Genomic DNA, 24,378 nt, shown 5'->3' with positions numbered 1-24,378 from the left:
ACCGTAACTAGAGAAAGCCCGCGCGCAGCGACGAAGACCCAACGCAGCCAAAAAAAAAAAACAAAAAACAAAAAAAACTCACCCCAGTACTTCCTGAAATATTTCTAAAGAGTCTTATCTATATTCCTTCTTCATATTTGGGTTCTGATCCCTGCTTCTCATCACGCACCCTTCTAAACTCTAATCCATGACATTCAATCAGGCAGTCATACTAGTGAGCCCCAGATACTCTTTTTTTTTTTTCTTTTGCGGTACGCGGGCCTCTCACTGTTGTGGCCTCTCCCATTGTGGAGCACAGGCTCCGGACGCACAGGCTCAGCGGCCATAGCTCATGGGCCTAGCCGCTCCACGGCATGTGGGATCTTCCCGGACCAGGGCACGAACCCCTGTCCCCTGCATCGGCAGGCAGACTCTCAACCACTGTGCCACTAGGGAAGCCCCCAGATACTCTTTATGTGACGGCTTCTACCTGCGTGTGACCATACCTTGGCCTCTTGGACCCTCTGACCTAGTTTAACTATGTAGACAAAGCAGTTGCAAACTGATGGCCAAATCTAGCAAAAAATACAGTTTACTTGACTTACAATGGTGTGTGTGTGTGCATTTAATTTGAGTCAAGATTTACAAACAAGCAGATTTCATATTAGATTTAAAATCCAGATTTTTGGCTTCTCTTGAAAAACGAAGGAATTTGGTAACATTGGAATCATATTCTTCCAGGTCAATAATTCTCCAGACTTGAGGACTCGGAAATTCCCCTTTAGAGACTGACTTGTGCTTTTCAGTTCTGCACAGTACCTCTGCACCATCTCACGCACTCTCTTACCTGCTTGGCCTTAAACAGCATTTGAGTAAAATCTCTGGTAATAAAAATGCTGCCTACCTGCCTACCTGCTCTTCCTTGCAAATCACCAAGTAAGAATCAACACTTGGATCGCGCATTTGGACTTCTCTGCCTACCAGCTGTGTGGTCCATGGACCAGCAGCATCAACATGATCTGGGAGCTTGTGAGCAATGCAAGCATCTCAAGCTCTTCCCCAGGCGTTCTGAATCAGGATCACCATTTTAAGGTGCCCCAGGTGATTCTTACATAAGTTACAGTTTGAGAAGCCCTGGGCTACTACCTCGTTCGAGGAAGTAACCTTTCGGACCTTCCCTTTTATCATCATCCCTGGGTCCAACTTGCAAACCAGAAACGTGCTTCCAGTAAGTGTCTTTTTGCTCAAGCTGAATCCCTAGACTCATAATCTATTGTGAAAACTTGGCCGTTCTTCAATGTGAGGTTCATATTTACATCTTGTCTATGGAGCTTCCCACAAACACACCCATACATTTCATATTTCTGTATATGTGTCCCAGGAGATTACAGCTGCATCTGGCTAAGGCACTATATCTGTTGTCCCTGATAGCTACATTCCCACAATGTGTAGAAAATGCCTCTTTTTTCCATATCTTAAGGAAGCTCAAAGTCTAGAAAAGGAGGAAAACAGATGTATCCCACTCTGAATGGGTAGGATGGCCATCTGTGTCAGTTTTCATGGCATAGTGCTGTTACACCTGTTGGGCAGGTATCCCTTTTGATTAGCAATCACTTTCATTCTCAAAAGTGTCCCTCTTTGGCTGACAAATTATGCAGTCATCCTATTGATGGATCTATCCTAGGACTACCTCCTTCCTCAGATTCCTGTTTTCCATTATGTGATCTCTCTTGGTCAGGCTTGGAGTCTTGGACAGGAAAGTGTTCTTTCCTATTAGCACTTTAGGCCTTCAACAACACAAGGTTAATCCAGGCACAAAGTCAAGTATTTCAAGAATCTTATATTAAATATATATAGGATTATTTTCTTAAAATCAAAGATCTGTGGATGTCTTTGTTAAGAAAAAGAAAGAAAAAAAGATAGAGAAAAACATTTCATTTGTTAGTTACATTATATTCAACAAAACTAAAATGAGGGTGAATGATTTTGGGTGAACAGGTTCTTCCGATGAAGAAGAAAGCTCAGGAGTTATCTCAGTGCTCACAACTCAAAAGTCATTCTTAATGTTTGAACCATTCTGAATGTTTGCAGAACCATCTCTGAGATAGAGGGAAAAATTGCTTCATTATATCACTGGAAATTCTTAGAGTGACCCATTATTTCTAGCTCTACCATCTTTGCCTCTTTAATTTTTTTCTCTTCCCTCTCTTTCTCCACCTTGTTATCAAGCAAGCCCCCTACTCCTAAAACAGAAGGACACCACTGTAACCACCATTATACACCACAATCACAAGTACTACCACCACCAGCAAACACTTGATACAACAGTAAAAGACCAACTGTCAAGTAAATGAGACTGTGGGTGAATCATTTCCCCTCTCAGTCCCTCTCAAGTCTAGTGAAAATCATGAGTACATCTGTTGTCTTTATTAAAATTAACCTTGCAACCATAACAAGTAAAAACTTGAATCAAATTCTGTTCCACAGATAGCAAAACATTTTAGTATTATAAATTCTTGAACTGAGTGAGAGCAACACAAGTAACGTCTACTTTCATTTTGTTTATTGTGAAGGAAAATATAGGAAGGAAAAAAGATTCAAAATTATGAGTAAGACTGATCTTACAGAAATATTTTTTAAGTCATGATCTCTTCTCAAAATACTATATGAAACAAAGGGGGAAAAGTCCAGAGGACTTCCCCAAAAATAAAAACACCGATTTTCTGTTAAAAAAAAACCTATATACCCTCTACCACTTCCAAAAGTTACACCGAGAAGTTCAGCAAACCACATCCACCAGGCAGAGGCAGCTATGCAGAATACAGATATTGTAAATTCCATTCGATAGTATGAGGTGTAATGTCACTTGACTGTGTTTTCCTGGTCTGTGTGTGTACGCTGTGCCTTTCTGGCTCATTTAGAGCCATCTCTACCTTTCCTATTAAAAGAAGATTCTCTCAAACTACCAGAGAGATTACGTACAGATGATTACCAACAAATATGGGCAAGAAATTCCTGTTCCTGATTGACATATACACATTACTATATATAAAATAGATAACTAAGAAGGACCTCCTACTGTATAGCACAGGGAACTCTAATCAGTACTCTCTAATGACCTATATGGGAAAAGAATCTAAAAAAGAGTGGATATATGTGTGTGTATAACTGATTCACTTTGCTGTACAGCAGAAACTAACACAACATTGTAATCAATTATACTCTAATAAAAATTAAAAAAAAGAGATTCCTGATCCTTGATATTTTTGAAAAAATGAAGCATAAGAAGCCTTCTAGCAGTATATGTTTTAAAAGCGTTTTTTAAATTATGAAATATTAAGAACATATGGAAAATTATATAATAAACACATTCGTACACATATTTTTAAATGCTGATATTTTGCCACATTTGCTTGAATTTTTAAAAAATAAATAAAACATTCAAGATTTATATACACCACTCCACTTCCTTCTCCTCTGAAATCCTGAAAGTCAACCACTATCTAGAATGTGTATCCTTTCTATCCATGCTTTTGTGATTTTACTACATGTAGCCATTAATGCATTAATAAACATCATGTGGTTTTGAGATTAAATAAGATTTTCTGTATATGTGATTTTTCAGCTTGCTTTTTCACTCAGTGTTTTATCTATTTCAAGTGCATTCATGTTGATACATGAAGGCCTATTGTTAATTTGTTTTAAATGGATAGAGCATTTCTTTTTATAAATACATTAGAATTCATATGTCCGTTTTTCTACTGATGGCTGTTTACGGGCTACGAACATCTTTGTACTTAGTTCCAAAGTGAATATAGGAAAGAGATTTTCTAAGCTAGTGTATAAAAGTAGTTATCAAAGTTTCTGAGTGGAAAGTATGCAAGATGGTTGTATCAGTTTATACAGTATTAGCACCAACAATGTGAGAAAGTTCCGTTTCACCAACCATTGGCATGCTGGACTAATTTATTTATTTGACAATCTGATAGTATGGAAAGTTCTTCTTAATTTGCATTTGCTTGAATACCACTGAAGTATTTTTTTCATGGTTATTGAACATAATTGTTTCTCTCCTGAAAATTACCTTATTTATAGTCTCTTTCCATCTTTCTGTTCAGTTGTTTATTTCTTTTTATCATGAATTTGTGGAGTTATTTTTAGATTCTTAATATTTATTTATAAGTATATATTTGCAAATATTTGTCTTACTCTCTGACTCATCTATGAAATTGGTTTTATTCTATTTCTGGTTGATAAGAGGATTTTAATTTTAATGCAGTTATTTTAAAGTCCTTTCTGTTATATTCTGTGCTTTTACTACCTTGAATGAGAAATTCTTTCTATATTCTATTATATTCCCATATTTTTTTCTAAAACTTAAAAAGGCTGTTTTCAAGTGTAGGGCCTAAATTTATTTGTAGAAGAATCTGATGCCTTTTTTCTAAATGTATACCCTAAATGCCCTGGCTTTTTTTATTAGATGGTCCATCTAATTTGTGTTGCTATATTATTTCCTGTGCCAAATCGCTACAAATGCAGGCACGTGTGTTTATGGACTCCTTGTTTTGTCCCTCAATCACCTACTCCCCCCACCGCCTTTCAAACATCAACTCTTGCAGAATTACTAAACTCTTTTAACTACTATAGATTTTCAATAAGTTTTACAATCTGTACCTCAAGTCCCTTATCTTACATTTTTCTCAAACTTGCCTTGATAGTTTTAGGCTTTTACATTTTGAATTTTAGATTTTTATTGAAATTACGCAGAATTTATAAAACAAGAAATGGCCTTAAAAATATTCCCATCTATGAACACTTTCATTCATTTAGATATTCATTAAATCCCTTCTGTAATATTTTGAAGTTTTCCCCATAAGGGTCATGTAAATCTGTACCAGACATCTTCATTATTGTTGAAAAACATGAGAAATTAATCTAATTATCATCCTTTTGTATAATTTTTTTTTCTCTTTACTGTTTGGTAGCTTTAAAATTTTCTTATCTTCGGTGGTTTGGAGTTTCATTTATGGTGTGTCTAAACATGGACTAATATTTAATTAAATTATTTTGTACTTAGAAATGCATATTCTGTCTGAGGATTCATATCTTTTTTAATTCTGAAAATTTTAACTATTATTACTTTGAATATAATCTCTCTTCTAGTCCCTCTTTTTTCAGGAATACCTTTTACATGTATGTTGGAAATTCCGAATTCATCCTTCAAATTATTCTTTCATGTAAAGCATATTTATTTATTTATTATTCTGTCTGATTTTTAGGTGAATTCCTAGTATTCTTTCTTATCAGTTCACTGATTATGTCCTCAAGTGTACTCAGTTTAAAGTTTATTATATCTTGAGTTTTTAAAATTTGATTTTTAAAAGAATTTCAGAGACTTTATTTTTCATTTCCAAGATTTCTAACTAGTCTTTTTTTTTATATTCACCTGCTCTTGGTTTATATTTCTTTTTTAAAAAATGAGGATTAATAGATACACCAAAATCTGCACATATATATTGTATACGATTTGCTGAGTTTTGGATATATGCATATACCTGTGTAACTATCACCACGATCAGGGTAACAAATATATCCATCATGTCCAAAAGTTTCCTCAGGCCCCACTCTGGGTTTTGTTTGTTTTTGTTTTGTGTGTGTGTGTGTGTGTTAAAAATACTTAACATGAGATCTACCCCCTTAAAAATTTTAAGTGCACAATACAATTGTTAACTGTGGTTACTGTGCTGTGCAGATTTCTAGAACTTACTCATCTTGCATAACTGAAACTTTTACCTGTTGAACAACTCCCCATTTCTCCCTCCACCCAACCTTTGGCAACCACCATTCTACTCTCTACTTTTATGAATGTGACTATTTTAGATACTTCATAAAAGTGGAATCATGCAGTATTTTTCTTCTATCACTGGCTTATTTCTCAGCATAATGTCCTCCATGTTGTCACAGATGACACGATTTCATCCGTGTTGTCTTAGATGACATGATTTCCTTCTTTTTCTTTAAGGCTGAATAATATTCTGCTGTCTATAGATAACACATTTTTCTTTATTGATTCATTCATTGATGGACGTTTAGGTTGTTTCCATATTATGGCTATTGTGAATAATGCTGCAGTGAACATGGGAGTACAAATACTTCTTCAAGATCCTGATTTCAATTCTTTTGGCTATATACCTGTAAGTGAGACTGCTGCATCATACATATGATAGTTCCATTTTTAATTTTTTGAGAAACCTCCATACTGTTTTCCATAGTGACTGCATCATTTCATATTCCCACCAACAGTATACCATGGTACCAATTTCTCCACATCATCACCAACACATCTTTTTTAAAAAAAATTAAAACCATCCTAATAGGTGTGAGGTGATAACTCACTGTGGCTTTGATTTGCATTTCCCTGATGATTAGTGATATTGAGTACCTTTTCATATGTCTGTTGGTCATTTGTATATCATCTTCGGAGAAATGTCCATTCAAGCCCTTTGCCTATTGTGTATTTTTGGTACCCTGGTCAAAGATCAGTTGACTACATATGCATGGGTTTATTTCTGATTTCTCTATTCTGTTTCATTGGTCTATATGTCTGTCTTTATGCCAGTAAGATACTGTTTAATTACTGTAGTTTTGTAATGTATTTTGAAGTCAGGAAGTGTGATGCCTCAAGCTTCATTCTCTTTGCTCAGATACCTTTGGTTATTCAAGGTCTTTGTGGTTCCATATGAATTTTAAGATTGTTTTATCTATTTCTGTAAAAAATGTCATAGGAATTTTGATGGGGATAGCACTGAATTTGTAGATTGCTTCGGGTAGATGAACATTTTAGCAATATTAAGTCTTCCAATCCATGAACATGAGATGTCTTTCTATTTATGTGGGTTTCCTTTAATTTCTTTCATCAATGTTTTAAAGTTTTATAGTTTTCAGAAGGTGAAACTTCTGGTTAAGTTTATTCCTAAGTATTTTATTCTTTTAGATGCTATTGTAAATGGGATTTTTAAAAAAATTTCTTTTCTCTTAGTTGTTAGTGTATAGAAAACAACTGATTTTTTGCATTGATTTTGTCTCCTTCAACTTTACTGAATTTGTTTATTAGTTATAACAGTTTTTTGTAGAGTATTTACAGTTTTCTACACATAAGATCATTTTACTTCTCCCTTTCCAATTTAATGCCTTTTATTTCTTTTTCTTGCCTAATTGCTCTGGTTAGGACTTCTAATACTGTATTAAATAGAAGTGGTGAGAGTGGGCATCCTTGTCTTATTTCTAATCCTAGAGGAAAAGCTTTCAGTTTTTCACCATTGAGTATGATGTTATGTACTCAGGGCTTGTCATATATATCCTTTATTATGTTGCGGTTCATTCCTTCTATACTTAATTTGTTGAGAGTTTTTCATCATAAAAGGATGTTGAATTTTGTCAGTGATTTGTCTGCATCTATTGAGATGATTATGTGATTTTTTAAAAATCCTTCTTTCTGTTAATGTGATACATCACATTAACTGTTTTGTGTATATTGAATCATCCTTGTATCCCAGGGATAAATCCCACTTGCTCATGTTGTATGATCCTTTTAATGTGCTAAATGAGTTTGGTTGGCTAGTACTTTGTAGAGGAGCCTGTGATTTCCTTTCATTGTATTGTCTCTTTGCCTGACTTTGGTATGAGGATAATGTTGGCCTCATAAAATCAGTTTGGAAGTGTTCGCTCCTCTTCAATTTTCTGGAACAGTTTTAAAAGGATTGGCATTAATTCTTTTAAAATATATTTGGTAGAATTTACCAGTGAAGCCCTGGTCCTGGCCTGTCTTTGTTGGGAAGTTTTTGATTACTGATTCAAGCACCTCACACTCATTATTGGTCTGTTCAGGTTTTCTGTTTCCTTATGATTCAGTCTTCATAGGTTGTATGTTTCTAGGAACTTATCCACTTTTAGGTTATTTAATATGTTGGTGTATAATTGCATATTGTAATACAATAATGTATATTTCTATTTTAAAAATAATTTGACATCTATTGTGGATTTTCCCCCTTTCCTCATCTATTGATTTCCCTGTTATTTTCATTTTATTTGGAGTGTTTTCATCTCTGCGTTGATTTCATTGTCAGACTTTCTTGGTTGTCTTATTGCATTTTGAAATTTTATTTCCAGATTTACCCTGTATGGTAGTTGTTTTGTTTTTGTGTTTTTTCTTTCTGTACTCATTATTTACCATCTAGAAGTTTTACAGTTGCCTCCAGCCAGTCCTTAGCTCGTAATACAGAGTGTGCCTTATCTTGTCAGCCTGAGGTCCTGTCCTCCCAGGACAATGCAAATCCTGTCATCTAGCTGCATCAGGAAGCTTGGATCAGCTCTGCCTGGGAGGCTGGGCAGAATCTGCTTCCTCTGAATGCCACCAGAGAGAGTGGTCAGTCTAGCTTTTTTTGGGGCCTGTCATAGTTGCCAAGAAAACCACTCTCCAGCCCTTAGTTTGTGGCACTAAAATTAACTCTGACCCTAGAATGATGTGGGAGCACTTCAGACCACAGGTTCTCACATCTGCTCTGCTTGCGTGCTTTTCTGACCCATTCTGGTCTACAGAGTTGTTTATTAGCTTTGTGTTTATGGTGGAGAAAGGGATGAGGGGGGTCTTAATTGTACAACCTTCATCTAGACTGGTAATCACAGGCTTTAAAGATAGGAAATCTTATTTAAAAGGTGAAGATATTTGCCAAATAAATAGGCAAATCTGTTTTTCTGACTTATGACTAAGTAAGAGGAGGGGAAAATAAGATTTATGAATGGCTGCAACATGCCAGATATAATACTTGTTTTATGTAGACCTTACCAAAATTCTATAAAGTAGGTATGGTAATTCCATGTTGAACTTAGGATCAATAATCACATTGCTAGTATGTAGTAGAGTTCAATCCGAGTATCCATGAGAGCACATCTCATTTCATTTACTGCCTTATTCCCAGCACTTAAACCAATGCTTGGCATATAATAAGTGCCCAGTAATATTTATTAAATGAATGAAGCTTTTTTCCCTCGGTGTCTTTCCTACAGCTGTTTTTATTCATATATCTTGATCCCTATATAAAACAATCACTCTACTAGGCATAAATTCTTTAGCCTAGGAATCTCTTTTCTTTGCCTTGTTCTCCTTTCTGTTTTCTCTCCTACTTGCCTGGCACTGGATGTTTTGGCGCTCATCCCGGTGGGTGAATTGTCTCTATAGTTCTCCTGAGGTTCTCACCTCTCTTGCTAATAAGCTGAAATTGGAACTAAAACTTTTACTTGCATAGGTCACTTCCCAGTAGCTGCCACTCTCCCACTTGCCCATTTCACAATATTAGTCATATGTTGTCTTAACCACCCCAAGTAAGTACAGCCAGGAACTTGCTACCGAGGCAGAAAAGGCAAATGACCCTATGACTAGGCAATATGGATAATGACTCCCCCCCACTGAAGTTCTGAGTGTCAAATTATCTTGGGAAATGTGGCTGATTATATTTAAAAATCACCTTGGTTTTCTTTCAGATTATTGTTCCGGGTGGAATTGAAATATAAATTAGGCTTTAAAATATAGTTTTTTCACCTCTTCTCCCCCTTTTTAATGACACACTGACTGATATTATGGAATAATTTCACTGATGAATTAGTACATATGTAGGTACCATCTCTCAGCACAGCTTGAGAAAAGCAGGACCAATCACAGGCCTCACTCACTGCAATTGATTTTCAAAAAAGAATGCAAAGCAATTAAGACAGGAGGAAAAGAATGCATTCTAAATCTGTGTGCTACAAGAAAAACACTATTATTATTTGACAGAACCCATAAAGGGCTTTGCATGGTTCATGACACACCTACCCCTACTGCTGCAGGAAATTATCAAGACTCAATCCATATTAACTGCAAAGCTTAAAGTGACTCCATCTTGGAAGATGGAGAGTAAGAAGCTCAACTACAAAGTCAAGGAAAAATAATTAGCATTTCTAGTTAGTTTTCAGCCCAAAATGGGTAGCAGGGAAAGGCAATTGGTGGCTCCACTATGTCAGTTACAAGGGAATTTTTAACTCCTTTTCATCTAACTTCTAAAAGCAATTAGCAATGGAGACATGCTATATTCACACCCCATGCACACAGTGGAACTGGACATAGCCATAGAGATCATCTTGTTCTCCAATGCACCAGGGTGTGATAAAAATTCAGGCCATGGATTAACTGCTTCCGCATCATGATGAGTCTGTTAAATGTGCAGCATCCTGGACTTCACATCTATAAGTACCTCAGGTGAATCTGGGGCAGCCAATCCACAAATAACATTGAAAACTCTTTTAAGTCTTGTTCATTTTACAGATGAGGACATGGGCCAGAGGGTAGCATGACAGAATCACTTGGGGAGTTTTTCAGAATATGCTAGATAAGTTGGGACAGCCTAGGTTATGCTGTGGCAAAACCCCCTAAATCTCAGCAGCTTAAAACAACCATAGTTTATTTCCTGCTCACATTATTTGGTCATCAGGGGTCGTGGTTGCTCTGTAATCCAGGCAGTGGGAGACCTCATCTCAACATGTGTTTTGTAATTACAAATGCAGGAACAATGGTGCACGAGGTTGTAAAAATCTGATATAAATGCCATTAAGGAAGCAATAGCATCAGTGGGCTTGGGAGCCAGACAACTTGTCTTTAAATCCTCCCATTCCCCTTAGAGGCTGTGTGACTTTGGGCAAATTGCTTAATCTCTTTGAGTGTCTGTTTGCTCATCTGTAAAATGGGGATAATATTGACTAGTCTAATGGTTGTTAGGAAGCTGACAGTAGACATTCACATATACTATTGTTACCAACCAAGGCATAAATATGTATCATGAAAGGAAAAGAAGAGCTTCATGGAAGAGACACACTCCTGTTACACCTACATTCTTGTTCTGTCCCTTAGTCGCTCTCTATACTCTATTTGAAGTTCTTTCCTTTCATCATCTCCTTTCTCCTGTATCTTATCCCTCCTACAAGATCTAGCTATGTACCATATCCTTCTGCTGCGAGAGGTCCTTAATCCATCCGTTCAGCACAGTTAGCAACTATCTAACTGTGTGACAGGCACTGTGCTTGGGCCGGAGGAAACAAGTTAAACAACATGTTCTGTGTTCTTGAGGTATCTGCAGTTTAGAGGGGGAGGCAAAGATAAAGGCAAAATGGAATACATACTACGATGGAGGCCGATGTCTCCACGACTGTGCAATGAGAGCATGGAGGATGATTCTGTTTGTATCACAGCCCAAGCCGCCTTTCCCAAGAAGGACAGGGCGAGAGTGGGCGTTCCAGGAGGAGGATGCAGCATGTGCAGAGAAACAGAGGGGAGAACAATTATGGGCCTCCTAGGGCGGCAGATAGTGAAATATCGCTGCCGTGGGAAATGTGAATGCAATGCGGGAGATAGGTACTGGGGGCTTTGGGGAGGGCGATTAGGAGGAATAAATGGCAAAATCCCAAAGATCCATCAGTATATACATGTTTGGTTTAGATATTTTCCCCCTGTCAGCAAAAGGGAGCCATGGAAGATGTCTGACCAGTGGTACAATAGGACGAGGTTGACATTTTAAAAATAGTCCTCTAGCAGGAGACTCTGGGGGAAAGAGTGTGAAAATGGTCTATGAAAGAGAGAGGAAAAGACAGGCTTGAGGAGAGCAGTGCCAGCAGGAACGGAGATGAAGACACAGATGGGAAGCGGGTGGATTCAGGAGGTAAAGCAACATAGACTGAGTGATGAGGGCTTAGGAATATCTGAGGGATCTGACATGACACACAGATTTCAGACCTGGAAACGGGGTAGCAGATTCTCCGAGACGGGTAAAATAGAAGGAGCAGCAGGTTGTGGGCAAGTGGGATGTGTGTGGCTGGGGGAATGGAGGGGCTGAAGAACAATGAATCCCTAGAGATACACTCACCTTTTAATTACACGTCTATAACACAGATCATCTGTTTCCATCATGTGGCATGGGTTTATACACAACCTTATTTTGTGATGAATGTTGGCCATGGTATATATTGACTTTCAGCAATTGTGCAAAAGCTACTTGAAAGCAGAAACATTAAACTGTGTAATATGCCACTGTTCACTGAGCACAATACTTTGGGCCTAGCAAGTTCTCATCAAATATTCATGAAATAAATATATATCACATTTGGATTTTCTGGTTTTGTTCATCTCCTACCACATTAATTAGCATGATTCCATGCCTTCTTTTTCTTGCCCTCCATCATTCTGATGCTCTTTTGTATCTAAAACGTTCACTTTCTTGGAGTTTATAGCATCTCCCCCCTTTATCTTAAATCTCTACAACAGTTTAGACCAACATTAAAAACAATATCAACTGTTTCATTACTTGATTTGCCCCTTTAAAAGTTCCGTATGTTTTCTCAGAATTCTGCCCTCCCTCTTCTCTCACCTGTGGTCTTTTTAAATTTTCTCCCACTCATTTTCCTTTCCTTTGTCAGACTTCTCAACCTACCACTTTCCCCCTTCCATCAGAGCCTTTATCACTTTAAGGTTTACATTTCTTTACAAGAGCTACCTTTCTCCCACCTGTCTAGTTTTTCTAGATGGAGCACCATAAGACTCTCATTATGTATCATTTCTTTTACTTATTATAATTTCTATTATAACTTTGAAATTTACAGTGCATCAGATGCATAGATTGTGAAGGAAACAGAAGCAGGTGGCCCTCCCAGCTGTGTTTCCTCCATCCCTAACCTGGGCCGGTCCAGCACCCTAAGGCTCTCTGCTCGGCTGACTCTTCCCCCCTCCTCTCTTCAAGTTTCTCCTGGTGTAAAATATTTTCCAGAGAAATCCTGAAGTATCTGACAGAAACCTGAAATCTGGTCTCGGATTTACAACCAGTCAACTAGGGAATGCTGCTCTGTATCTGTGTGGCTGTTTTCCTGTCTCCTTAACTGAAAAAAAAAAAGGGGGTCCATAATGAATGGGTAAATTAGATGGAGTGACACACCTGGAAGGATGCTCTCTACAGACAGAAAATATTATTGTTCAGTTTTCTCCTATTAAAACTCCTCAAACAAACTTGGCCTTCTTTTTATCATTTTGTTCCATCAAAAGAAATATAAAGAAAAGCCAAGAAACTAGAAAAATAAGTAAAGAAATAGTATGGAGTTCTGAGAAGTAATATTCACAAGCTGCTAGAAATAGTCATAAAAGAACAAAGTTGCACTGTGAATATCACTGGGACTACGGCACGTAGCCTAGGCCAATCTTAACAAGTTTTTACCTGGGAATATTTAAGATATTCCCTCTCCAAAAAGAAAAATTCAGTGCAATTATTAATTCTACTCAAATATTTACATAAATATCAATTACACTACAGGCTTGTTCTACTGACCACTTACTACTAATTGGGAAAGGACTAGGACTGCCCTTATACTTATGTGATGATTAAAAAGATGGTATTTTACATAAATATCAATTACCCTACAGGCTTGTTCTACTGACCACTTACTACTAATTGGGAAAGGACTAGGACTGCCCTTATACTTATGTGATGATTAAAAAGATGGTATTTTACATAAATATCAATTACCCTACAGGCTTGTTCTACTGACCACTTACTACTAATTGGGAAAGGACTAGGACTGCCCTTATACTTATGTGATGATTAAAAAGATGGTATTTTACATAAATATCAATTACCCTACAGGCTTGTTCTACTGACCACTTACTACTAATTGGGAAAGGACTAGGACTGCCCTTATACTTATGTGATGATTAAAAAGATGGTATTTTACATAAATATCAATTACCCTACAGGCTTGTTCTACTGACCACTTACTACTAATTGGGAAAGGACTAGGACTGCCCTTATACTTATGTGATGATTAAAAAGATGGTATTTTACATAAATATCAATTACCCTACAGGCTTGTTCTACTGACCACTTACTACTAATTGGGAAAGGACTAGGACTGCCCTTATACTTATGTGATGATTAAAAAGATGGTATTTTACATAAATATCAATTACCCTACAGGCTTGTTCTACTGACCACTTACTACTAATTGGGAAAGGACTAGGACTGCCCTTATACTTATGTGATGATTAAAAAGATGGTATTTTACATAAATATCAATTACCCTACAGGCTTGTTCTACTGACCACTTACTACTAATTGGGAAAGGACTAGGACTGCCCTTATACTTATGTGATGATTAAAAAGATGGTATTTTACATAAATATCAATTACCCTACAGGCTTGTTCTACTGACCACTTACTACTAATTGGGAAAGGACTAGGACTGCCCTTATACTTATGTGATGATTAAAAAGATGGTATTTTACATAAATATCAATTACCCTACAGGCTTGTTCTACTGACCACTTACTACTAATTGGGAAAGGACTAGGACTGCCCTTATACTTATGTGATGATTAAAAAGATGGTATTTTACATAAATATCAATTACCCTACAGGCTTGTTCTACTGACCACTTACTACTAATTGGGAAAGGACTAGGACTGCCCTTATACTTATGTGATGATTAAAAAGATGGTATTTTACATAAATATCAATTACCCTACAGGCTTGTTCTACTGACCACTTACTACTAATTGGGAAAGGACTAGGACTGCCCTTATACTTATGTGATGATTAAAAAGACGGTATTTTTGATGTTTCAGTGTAAAGCAATAAGGAAATACAATTCCTTTAGTAAAGTGACATTTACACCAATGTGTTAGGAATATACTTATTACCCTCGGAAGCTATAAAGACACAGATACTCAGTTGTGGTTGAGATCACTGGCTCTAAAGTCAGACAGATGTTGATTGGAAACATCTGTATAGCCACATTTTGGTAAGCTATTTGCATGTTTCTATCTCCATTTCTAATCTGCAAAATTTGACCAGTTACAATACCTAATTCATAAGGATTCAATTTGAGCTTCTGTTTGACTTATGCTCATAGGCTTCTGGGGTGATATCAGTACATATTTTCTTTCGCTATAAAATATTATTTCCATGAAAACACTGAAATACACAGTTCCAAGGTCTCTTCCCACTAAATGCCATGACTCATGGTAAACATTTGGGCACAGGTGTGAAGGGAAGGGGCACCATATCCTGACAAGCTGATAATACAAGCTTGTATAGCTGGGACTCTGGGACATTCAGCAAATGACACACATGAGACCGCTACTCCAGTTCTCAGAGGTCCGCCCCAGTGGTTAGAATCACTGCAATTTTCTACCTTTTAAAGACATTGAGTTGCATGAGGTCAATTGAAGAAATGGCAAAGATGCACCTCTTCTCTGGTCTGACCTGTCTAAAGCATTATTGTAAAAAGTTATGCCTGAGTTGTTCAGAAATGATTATCAAGCCACACTTTATGTGACTCTTCAAAATAGAGGATAAATCTTCAAAAGTACAAAATATAGAAAAGAGTAAAACAAAACCACTGTTAAATCATGAATTCTGAGTTCTGACAGAACCTGAGTTCAAATCCAGTTTCAATAGCATCTATTTGGCCTTTGTTGGGTCACATGTCTGCAAAGGGAAGCCCTTCCCCTCCCTTTTGAACATTACATTGGAAAGCCACTTAGGGGCTCTCATAATTGACGCTACATTTTTGAATTAAGGTAAAATTAAGGTAAGTGTTAAGGCTGGTCTATAGAAACAACTAATAATCAGAAGGAAAATGAAAAAAAATCAGCCAATAACTTATTGTTTGTTGGTTCTACATCATGTAGATTCACTGTGCTTTTATAAAGCAAAATTGACTTTGTTTTGCTTGACTATTATTGTGGGTTTGGAAGCAAGCATAGGGTTCTCCGGTTTGGTAACATGAAAGTTACAATAAATTGATTTGCATTCATGTCAAAGTAAGCCTCTACCTAACTTTTAAACACTCCAAAGGCCCACATCCTCTGAAACAAAGTTTTGCTCTCCTTGTATGCAGCAGTTAAAATAATATTCTTTGGGTTTGATTAGCGGTTGATTGAATGGTTAAATACGCATTTAGAGTAAACAAAAAATGAAATCATGTAACTGTACTAGAAAAAAATCCTCCCATTAACATTAATTGAGTTTTAACAAATGAGTTGATTAGAGGGAAAGGAAAGAGGAACACAGTTTGTCAAATGCAACTTGTTGCCAGGTTTCCCCACAGACCTAATGTGCACTTTCTGATTAATGACTCATGCATGGAGAATGTTGCTTTTTATTAATTTAATTGTTCTTCCTTTTCAAGGAGCTTATATTCACTTCCTCTGAAAATTATGGAAGATACTCAAAGTGTCATATGTGTATATGTCAAAGGAGCAGCACAGATGATATGCACTCATGGCCAAAGTTTGTCTTGACTAGTTTAACTTATTTTCTCTGCCATAAGTAAGGACTTATACTGAGAGTAACTCAGAAATATTAAAATAGAGCAGGGGTCCAGGTATGAATCAGGATGTACTCATGGTAGGAGTCAGCCAGGTCTGGGGGACAGGTAGGACCAGGGGAGTTGGAAAAAGAAGGCCGTCATACGCACTAGATGGAGTGACGAGTCTTCGAAGCAGGTGGGGGTGGGCATTCAGATGAAATCCCTATGTCTGTGATTCACATTTGTCATCTAGTGGCTGCCAGAGACTCACAGAAGAGTCCTCAGAACTAGCTGGGGTGGGAGGGGCAGGGGGAACAGGGGAGGATTAGTCACAAAGAATTTGCAAAACAAAGCCAACCAAACCAAAGACCATGGAGTGTGCCTGCTGTTTTCACTAGACATTCTCTAAAATTTTGGGGGTTCAGAACAATATTTGACGAAAAGTGGGAGAGAGTTCTTCCCCCGCTCCTCGGGGCACTGTGAGACCTCCGTTGCACCTCGTCCTGAAGGAAACACCCCGCAGCTGTGGGTGGCAGAGGCCAGATCCCTTGCCGGCTTTGCAGGTAGAGGAGGCCTTGACAGAGTCAAAAAAGACTTCAGTAGCTGATACGACTTTCCTTCAGACAGTGGCAGACTTCTGAGGGAGGGTGGAGTATTATAATTACTGCAATTCTATTTTTACCCAGACTAGTATAACCTTGGTTAATGCTTGTGAGAGAAGAACATCAGAAAGGTTCTCTTCTACTCAGAGAAAAGGCATCATGGGGTGGCGGGAACTGCACAGCTGTGGGATCAACAGATTTGGGGAGATTCTCACTAGCCCACTTACTGTGTGCCAGCCACAGCTCCAAGTAAGTGCTTGATGAGTGCTTATTTATTTAATCCTCATAACAAGCCTGTTACTCTCTCACTCTTACATATGAGACAGTGGAAGCACAGAGAGGTTAATTAATTTGTCCAGGTCACACAGCCTCTAAGTGGAAACCTGGGACCTAAAGCAGAGAGCCTGACTCTGGTGACTGTCCTCTTACCACCAAGAGACACTCATCGTGCCTGGCGTTGAGAAGGTGCTAAGTGTTTGCTGATACAGTCATTTTCCCAAGGTATTAAAAATGCATTGTGTTTATTATTCTGGACTTAATAGACTGACCACACTTAAAAGGAAACAGAAAAATCCCTACAAGCACACCAAAATGATAAAAAATCTCAAATGCTCAGAACATATACAATTATTTACTAGACTTTTCTGATTAACCAAGGAAAATTACTTCATGCTTTCAATGAAGCATAAGGAAACTAGATTTCCAGAAGGTTCCGTGGCCCACACCAAGCCATGGAGCTGTCAAGTAAATTAGTTTGCGCTAGACCCTCCCTAGGACTCCCAAGTTTTCTTCTAGCTCTTTCCCCCAGTGTCACATTGCTGCCTAGTCTCGGGAAAGGATTGAGTTAACCCAGGATGCTCTCTGGAGATTGATAACTAGAATGACAGGATCTCAAGGGTTGTGATTCTTTTGTCCTTCCTCTCAACTGGTTGCCAGGCAGAGAACAATTTTGACTGAATATACTATTTAATTATTGCAGTTAATCATACCGAGGATCAACAACATTAATCATTAAAAAGGAGAAAAAGTGGACAAAACACAATGTATAACCATCCTGATTTCAAGCCCAAGGTGTCATCACCCATTCAGCTCTGAGCCAGACAATTAAATAGCAACAATAAAGGACAATTAGATAAACCAGAAAACCCACCAGCCCATTCTCCGGGTTCACTTACCTTGTTGCGGAGGATGAGTGGCAGTGGCAATAAAACCAACAGAGTGAAAACTACAAGGAGAAACCGGCGATAAACTAAAATATAACTGAAGAATTTCATTGTCCCGAACTGGTGCCTTCAATAGTGTTCTCCAAAAAAAGGCAGACGTTAAATAGCCAACCTGGATTAATATTTCTCTAGCCCATCATCTTCATTTACTGCCCCAGACTCACCAACAAGTTAAAATTAAATCTCGATTTTTATTGTTTTACTGTCACAATTCACATGGAGAGATAAGCTCAAGAGTGTTTGCAAGAAATCAAAGACCATTTTCTGTTATGTTTTTGAAGGGCAAAACTGTCCTGATTTAGTCTGTGCACATTAACTGGAATGTGGACTGGCCAAGTCTAGGAGAAGGCAAACCATGAGGCTGGCTGAGTCTGCCCACGATGAGGCCCCTCCTTACCTTTTGATGTTCCCTGAATTGAAGGCTCCACACTTGCGTGGTGCCTTGAGCAGGTCTTTACTGGGTGCCTCCAGTACCCTTTCCAGTGAAGCTCATTTTCAGTTTGTGAATCGAAATAGCACCCCCAGTAGTAGGAATTCCAGTGTGAAAAGGCAAGTTGTTGCTACAGATGGGTTCTTCTGGGACTTCTCAGATAAGGTATTGAGGCAGCCGAACGCACTGCCTTTGTGGAGTTTGGCGCAGAGGAGAGCTCCTGACCACTCTCATTTAGGACTTCTCTGTTCTCATTCAAAAGATAAATACCACTGCTTCTGAGAGTGAATAGTATTTTTCTCCCCAGTACCACACTCAGTTGCACAATCATTTCTTCACTGTTCGAAAGCAAAGTTCCATGTTTCTTGGACTCTATGACCTCTTTGGATAGGAAACCAAAAGTTACCGTAAAGTCTTCCATAAGCCCTCACCTGTAAGACTTTTTCAGAACTGAGTTGATACTATTGTGCTGATACTGACTATATTGACTATATAATTATCAGGGAATTTGTACAGAGATAAGTTGTACAGAGATATGGCCATTCAAGAGGAGTGTGTGTGTGTAAACGGGAACTGTTCTGACAGTGACATGGAGGATCTGTTTTGAAACACCTCAGGGCTAGGGACTCACTGGTTAGTTTCTCATTGTGTCATAAATTAATCATACAACAAACCTCAACTAAACAACTACTATGCACCCAGCTCTAGGTATAAACAAAACCCATTTCCTTCTATAATCTATAGTCAATTTCTCTTGCCACAAATAACCTTAGTTTTAAATAATCTGTGGTTAGCATTTAGACCTTATTTCTATGCCCCATTAATATAACTCTGCCTTCTTTTCCCTTCAAGAAAGATAATTCTTTCACCAACACTCACCTCACTGTATTGTTAATGCGGATGAGAAAACATTTTTTCGCCTCTAAAAGTCTAAATTTCTAAAGATATATCACATATAGTGATTCAGGAAAATCAGTAAGCAGAAAAAAAGTCTCCAAACCAGAAAGGCACATTACATCTTGAATTTCTCAGGTGAAAAAAAGGAGAGTAATTATAAATAACAGTAGTAAATAGTGAGCAGTAATAAATGAGCAGTAATAATAGCGTTAAAAAACACATTAAAGGAGGAGAGTTATTTAAAGCAGTTTTGATACTTTTTTTTCTATATAACACTCAGTACAGTTCATTGCATGCTATTTTTATATATATTTTTTGAAGAAACCATGTCTGTTCTCAGATTTCCTTCAGCCACCTGGTGAGACCATTTGAGCCTCATTTTCTCATCTTAGAAGATCTTACTCTGTGAGATGATACCAAAAATGAAAAGGTATTTGTATGATATTTAATGGAAATGAAGGCCTATGCATGCAGGGAACAGTGGCACTCAAGCCAGACAAAGGCTAAAGGTAAAACAATTGACATTTTGTCAGGGCCTCCTTTCAGTGCACTGTTTTCTCTATTCTGGCTCCCATTTCTCACCAGACCGAGTCTTGCAGGTCCCTCCTATTATGGCCTGAGGTTCTAGCCAGCTCCATCTTCTGTGGCTGCCCTTTATCACAAAATGGTTCTACCTTTGCTTTACATCCAGCCAATTTCCTTTTCCTCAGGGGTTTTCTCTCCATTGTCGTTGAGATAAAAGATCTGAGAAAACAATTCACACTAAACACAAAAGACTAATATGAGCGGCACACCTCTGCAAGAGCCAGCAGGGAATGAAACTCTAATGGGAGACTTTGGGCCACTTGGAAACACATCTTAAGGTATCTTTCAAATCACATCACGGTGCTAACCAGTTCCACACTTGTCAAATTTCATCTCTTATTTGTATAGAAAAACATATATCTCTCTTACTACATCAGAATTGTGCTGTTTTATCTATCTGACCTAAAATGAATCACACCATTGTGTAACTATGGATTAGTCCATTTAAAGCATCTCTATGAATATAAAAATATTACAAATACTGCTCATCCATTTACAATCATCTACTTTGTGTCAGGAAGGTTACCACCTCATTTAGTCTTCAAAACCCAATACAGTTCATTCCTACACACTAACAATGAAAAATCAGAAAGAGAAATTAAGGAAACACTCCCATTTACCATTGCAACAAAAAGAATAAAATACCTAGGAATAAACCTACCTAAGGAGACAGAAGACCTGTATGCAGAAAACTATAAGACACTGATGAAAGAAATCAAAGACAATACAAACAGATGGAGAGATATATCATGTTCTTGGATTGGAAGAATCAACATTGTGAATATCACTGTACTCCCCAAAGCAATCTACAGATTTCATGCAATCCTTATCAGATTACCAATGGCATTTTTCACAGAACTAGAACAAAAAATTTTACACTCTGTATGGAAACACAAAACCCTGAATAGCCAGAGCAATCTTGAGAAAGAAAAAAACTTATAAAGATGCAGACGTAGAGAATGGACTTGGGGACATGGAGGGGGAAGGGTAAGCTGGGACGAAGTGAGAGAGTGGCATGGACATATATACACTACCAAATGTAAAATAGATAGCTAGTGGGAAGCAGCTGCATAGCACAGGGAGATCAGCTCCGTGCTTTGTGTCCACCTAGAGGGGTGGGGTAGGGAGGGTGGGAAGGAGACACAAGATGGAGGGGATATGGGGATATATGTGTACGTATAGCTGATTCACTTTGTTATACAACAGAAACTAACAGAACACTGTAAAGCAATTATACTCCAATAAAGATGCTAAAAAAAAAACAAACCCACAATGAGGTTATCACCTCACACCAGTCAGAATGGCCATCATCAAAAAATCTAGAAAAAGTAAATGCTGGAGAGGGTGTGGAGAAAAGGGAACCCTCCTGCACTGTTGGTAAGAATGTAAATTGATACAGCCACTATGGAGAACAGTATGGCGATATCTTAAAAAACTAAAAACAGAACTACCATATGATCCTGCAATCCCACTACTGGGCATATACCCTGAGAAAACCATAATTCAAAAACATACATGTATCACAATATTCATTGCAGCACTATTTACAATAGCAGGACATGGAAACAACCTAAATGTCCATTGATAGACGAATGGATAAGGAAGATGTGGCACATATATACAATGGAATATCACTCAGCCATAAAAAGGAACGAAATTGACTTATTTGTAGTGAGGTGGATGGACCTAGAGTCTGTCACACAGAGTGAGGTAAGTCAGAAAAGCAAATGCCATATGCTAACTCATATATATGGAATCTAGAAAAATGGTACTGATGAACCTAGTGATAGGGCAGGAATAAAGATGCAGACGTTGAGAACAGACTTGAGGTCATGGGGGTGAAGGGGAGGCTGGGACATTGTGAGAGAGTAGCACTGACATATATACACTACCAAGTGTAAAATAGCTAGTGGGAAGCTGCTGCATAGCACAGGGAGATCGGCTCGGTGCTTTGTGACGACCTAGAAGGGTGGGATAGGGAGGGTGGATGGGAGGGAGGCTCAAGAAGAAGGGGATATGGAGATATATGTATGCATATAGCTGATTCAGTTTGTTGTACATCATAAAATAGCACAACACTGTAAAGCAATTATACTCCAATAAAGATGTGTTAAAAAAAAAAACCCAATACAAGGGATTGGTACAGTGTGTATTTTTATAATTGTTTCTCTTTACAGATTCGGAAACTAAAATTCAAAGAGGCCAAGTAAAATTCCCAGGTACTAAGTGGTATAATGATTTAAATCCAGTTATTTCTGGGGTGTTTTTGGTACTATGTCACGTGTCTACCATAATGACTATTAGTTTGACACTACACACTAAAACCTGAAACCTAGCATTTGTATATATGTACATGGTTTGGTTGGCTTAGGGACTGTAGCTCTAGGGCTTGCTTTCTTAATGTCCATTGAGACTTATGACTGGACATAACTTATGTGAAATGCAGGTTCAGCCACAAATAGAAAGATTCGTTCTTTATATATTCTGCTTATTTTCATAAAGACTTTAGATACTTAAGTTGTGTAGACAATCAACATGGGGGAAAAGGAAACCAGATTTTATGTGCCATCCCTTAGGCTTCTCTCAGGCTTGTTTTATGGTTTTCTCTTTCTTGTGCCATATTTACTCTCAGATTTGTGCTCTTCCTCAGGCCTTTCCCTCTTCCAAGGAAATGCTTCCCTTCTCTGTCTTTAAATCCCACCCATCCTTGAAGTTTGACCCAGTAGACTCATCTCAAATCTGCTGCTTTCTATAAATCCATCCTGACAATTCCTGACTTTCCATGGACCCACCTGGGAAGCTCCTTTGGCCAACTGTATTCAAATAACCTGGAGTGCTTGACAAAAGTGCAGAGTCCCTGCCCTATTAGGTCAAAATGTGGCTTCATGTTTAGTTGGCTCCCTACATAGTTTTTATGCACACTAAAATTTGAGAATCATTGACATAGTATCTGTAAGATGCATCTCCCTGTGAGTAGACACACTGACATTAATTACTATTTTAAAAATGCATGTAAGTCTTAAATCCTCAATAAACCCTAGCAAAGCAACAAGTGACTACTCAGTGAAAAATTTCTCTAAATTTGCCTATAAATATAGATAAATGGGAACAAATTAACCCCATTGCTTATATAGTATGGGTTACAGGAGCAGTTCTTTTTTGTTTTGTTTTGTCTTTTTGCGGTACGCGGGCCTCTCACTGCCGTGGCCTCCCCCATCGCGGAGCACAGGCTCTGGACGCACAGGCCCAGCGGCCACGGCCCTCGGGCCCAGCTGCTCCGTGGCATGCGGGATCCTCCCGGACCGGGGCACGAACTTGCGTCCCCTGCACCGGCAGGCGGACCCTCAAGCACTGCGCCACCAGGGAAGCCCACAGGATCAGTTCTTCAATTAAGTATTTAGGTTTTCAAAGACGTATGGCTTGTTCAATGGGGGAATATTTGCTCCATTCCAAATGTACCCATAAATACTTAGATGAGAAAGTGTATATGCTGAGTGTATGCTTTGACCAAAGAAAGAAAAGTCAAAATGCTTTTCCTGTTGGTGAAAGCAGCCAGACACATTTGTACATAAAAAGACCACATTGGCGTCATTCTTGGAATCTGTGGATGCCAAAGGGCATGCCATTTTGACTTGATTGCTGTTGCTGAGACTATAGAGGCAGGAATGGAAGACAGATTTTCTCTTCAGTCATTTGTTTCTAGGCCTTCACTAGTCCCTAATTCTGAAACTCACTCGTGTATCCCCATTTATATATTCCAGTTATCATCATAAATTCTATCATTTCCAGACACTGTACTGTAAAGTGTTTACTCCCTGAGTTCCGTATGTGAGCTGTGCCCTAAAACCTTTTCAGATACTATGAAAACTAAGATCATTTTTTTCCCCTTGTAATTAGCATCCAGTAGTCATTTACTTTGGCACTTTTTAATATTTTCGATTTCTTCATGCTCACTGTTCTATTCTTTAAGGTGATGAATTCTCTTGATGAAAGTGAAATGTACAGATAATGTGTATGTAGTGCAATTTCCAGGCCCGTGTCAATGAGCTGTATCAGTTTTTATTTTCATTTCCTAAAATAAAGGATAAAGGCATTACCTAGGGTAGGATAATCTACCCTAGAGACTCCAGATTCACGTGCAACTCCCTAGACACCTAAATTGGTATTTTGTTCATTATTAACCACAACTTCAATAATCATTCCTCCAGTTCCATGAAGTAAGTGACTGACTGAACAAAGACTGAACTGTGTCCTATGAGAGATGGTGACCTGAACCCCCATG

At 38.1% G+C, this 24,378-nt stretch overlaps 1 protein-coding gene across 1 annotated transcript in view; it reads right to left on the bottom strand.

The window, feature by feature from the left end:
• SLC13A1 (solute carrier family 13 member 1) overlaps positions 1 to 18,261 on the bottom strand; it is a 111,838-nt gene extending 93,577 nt beyond the window's left edge. Inside the window, exon 1 of the mRNA XM_024757789.1 lies at positions 18,137 to 18,261. Coding sequence (XP_024613557.1) covers positions 18,137 to 18,235 — 99 coding nt within the window. The 5' untranslated portion in view covers positions 18,236 to 18,261. The remainder of the gene's footprint in view (positions 1 to 18,136) is intronic.
• Positions 18,262 to 24,378: the final 6,117 nt, after the last annotated feature.

This window comes from Neophocaena asiaeorientalis, unplaced genomic scaffold, assembly GCF_003031525.2.
Source record: "Neophocaena asiaeorientalis asiaeorientalis breed wild unplaced genomic scaffold, Neophocaena_asiaeorientalis_V1.1 scaffold116, whole genome shotgun sequence".
Lineage (NCBI taxonomy): Eukaryota > Metazoa > Chordata > Mammalia > Artiodactyla > Phocoenidae > Neophocaena > Neophocaena asiaeorientalis.
The sequence above is the reverse complement of the archived record's forward strand: the minus strand, read 5'-3'. Positions and strand labels throughout refer to the sequence as shown.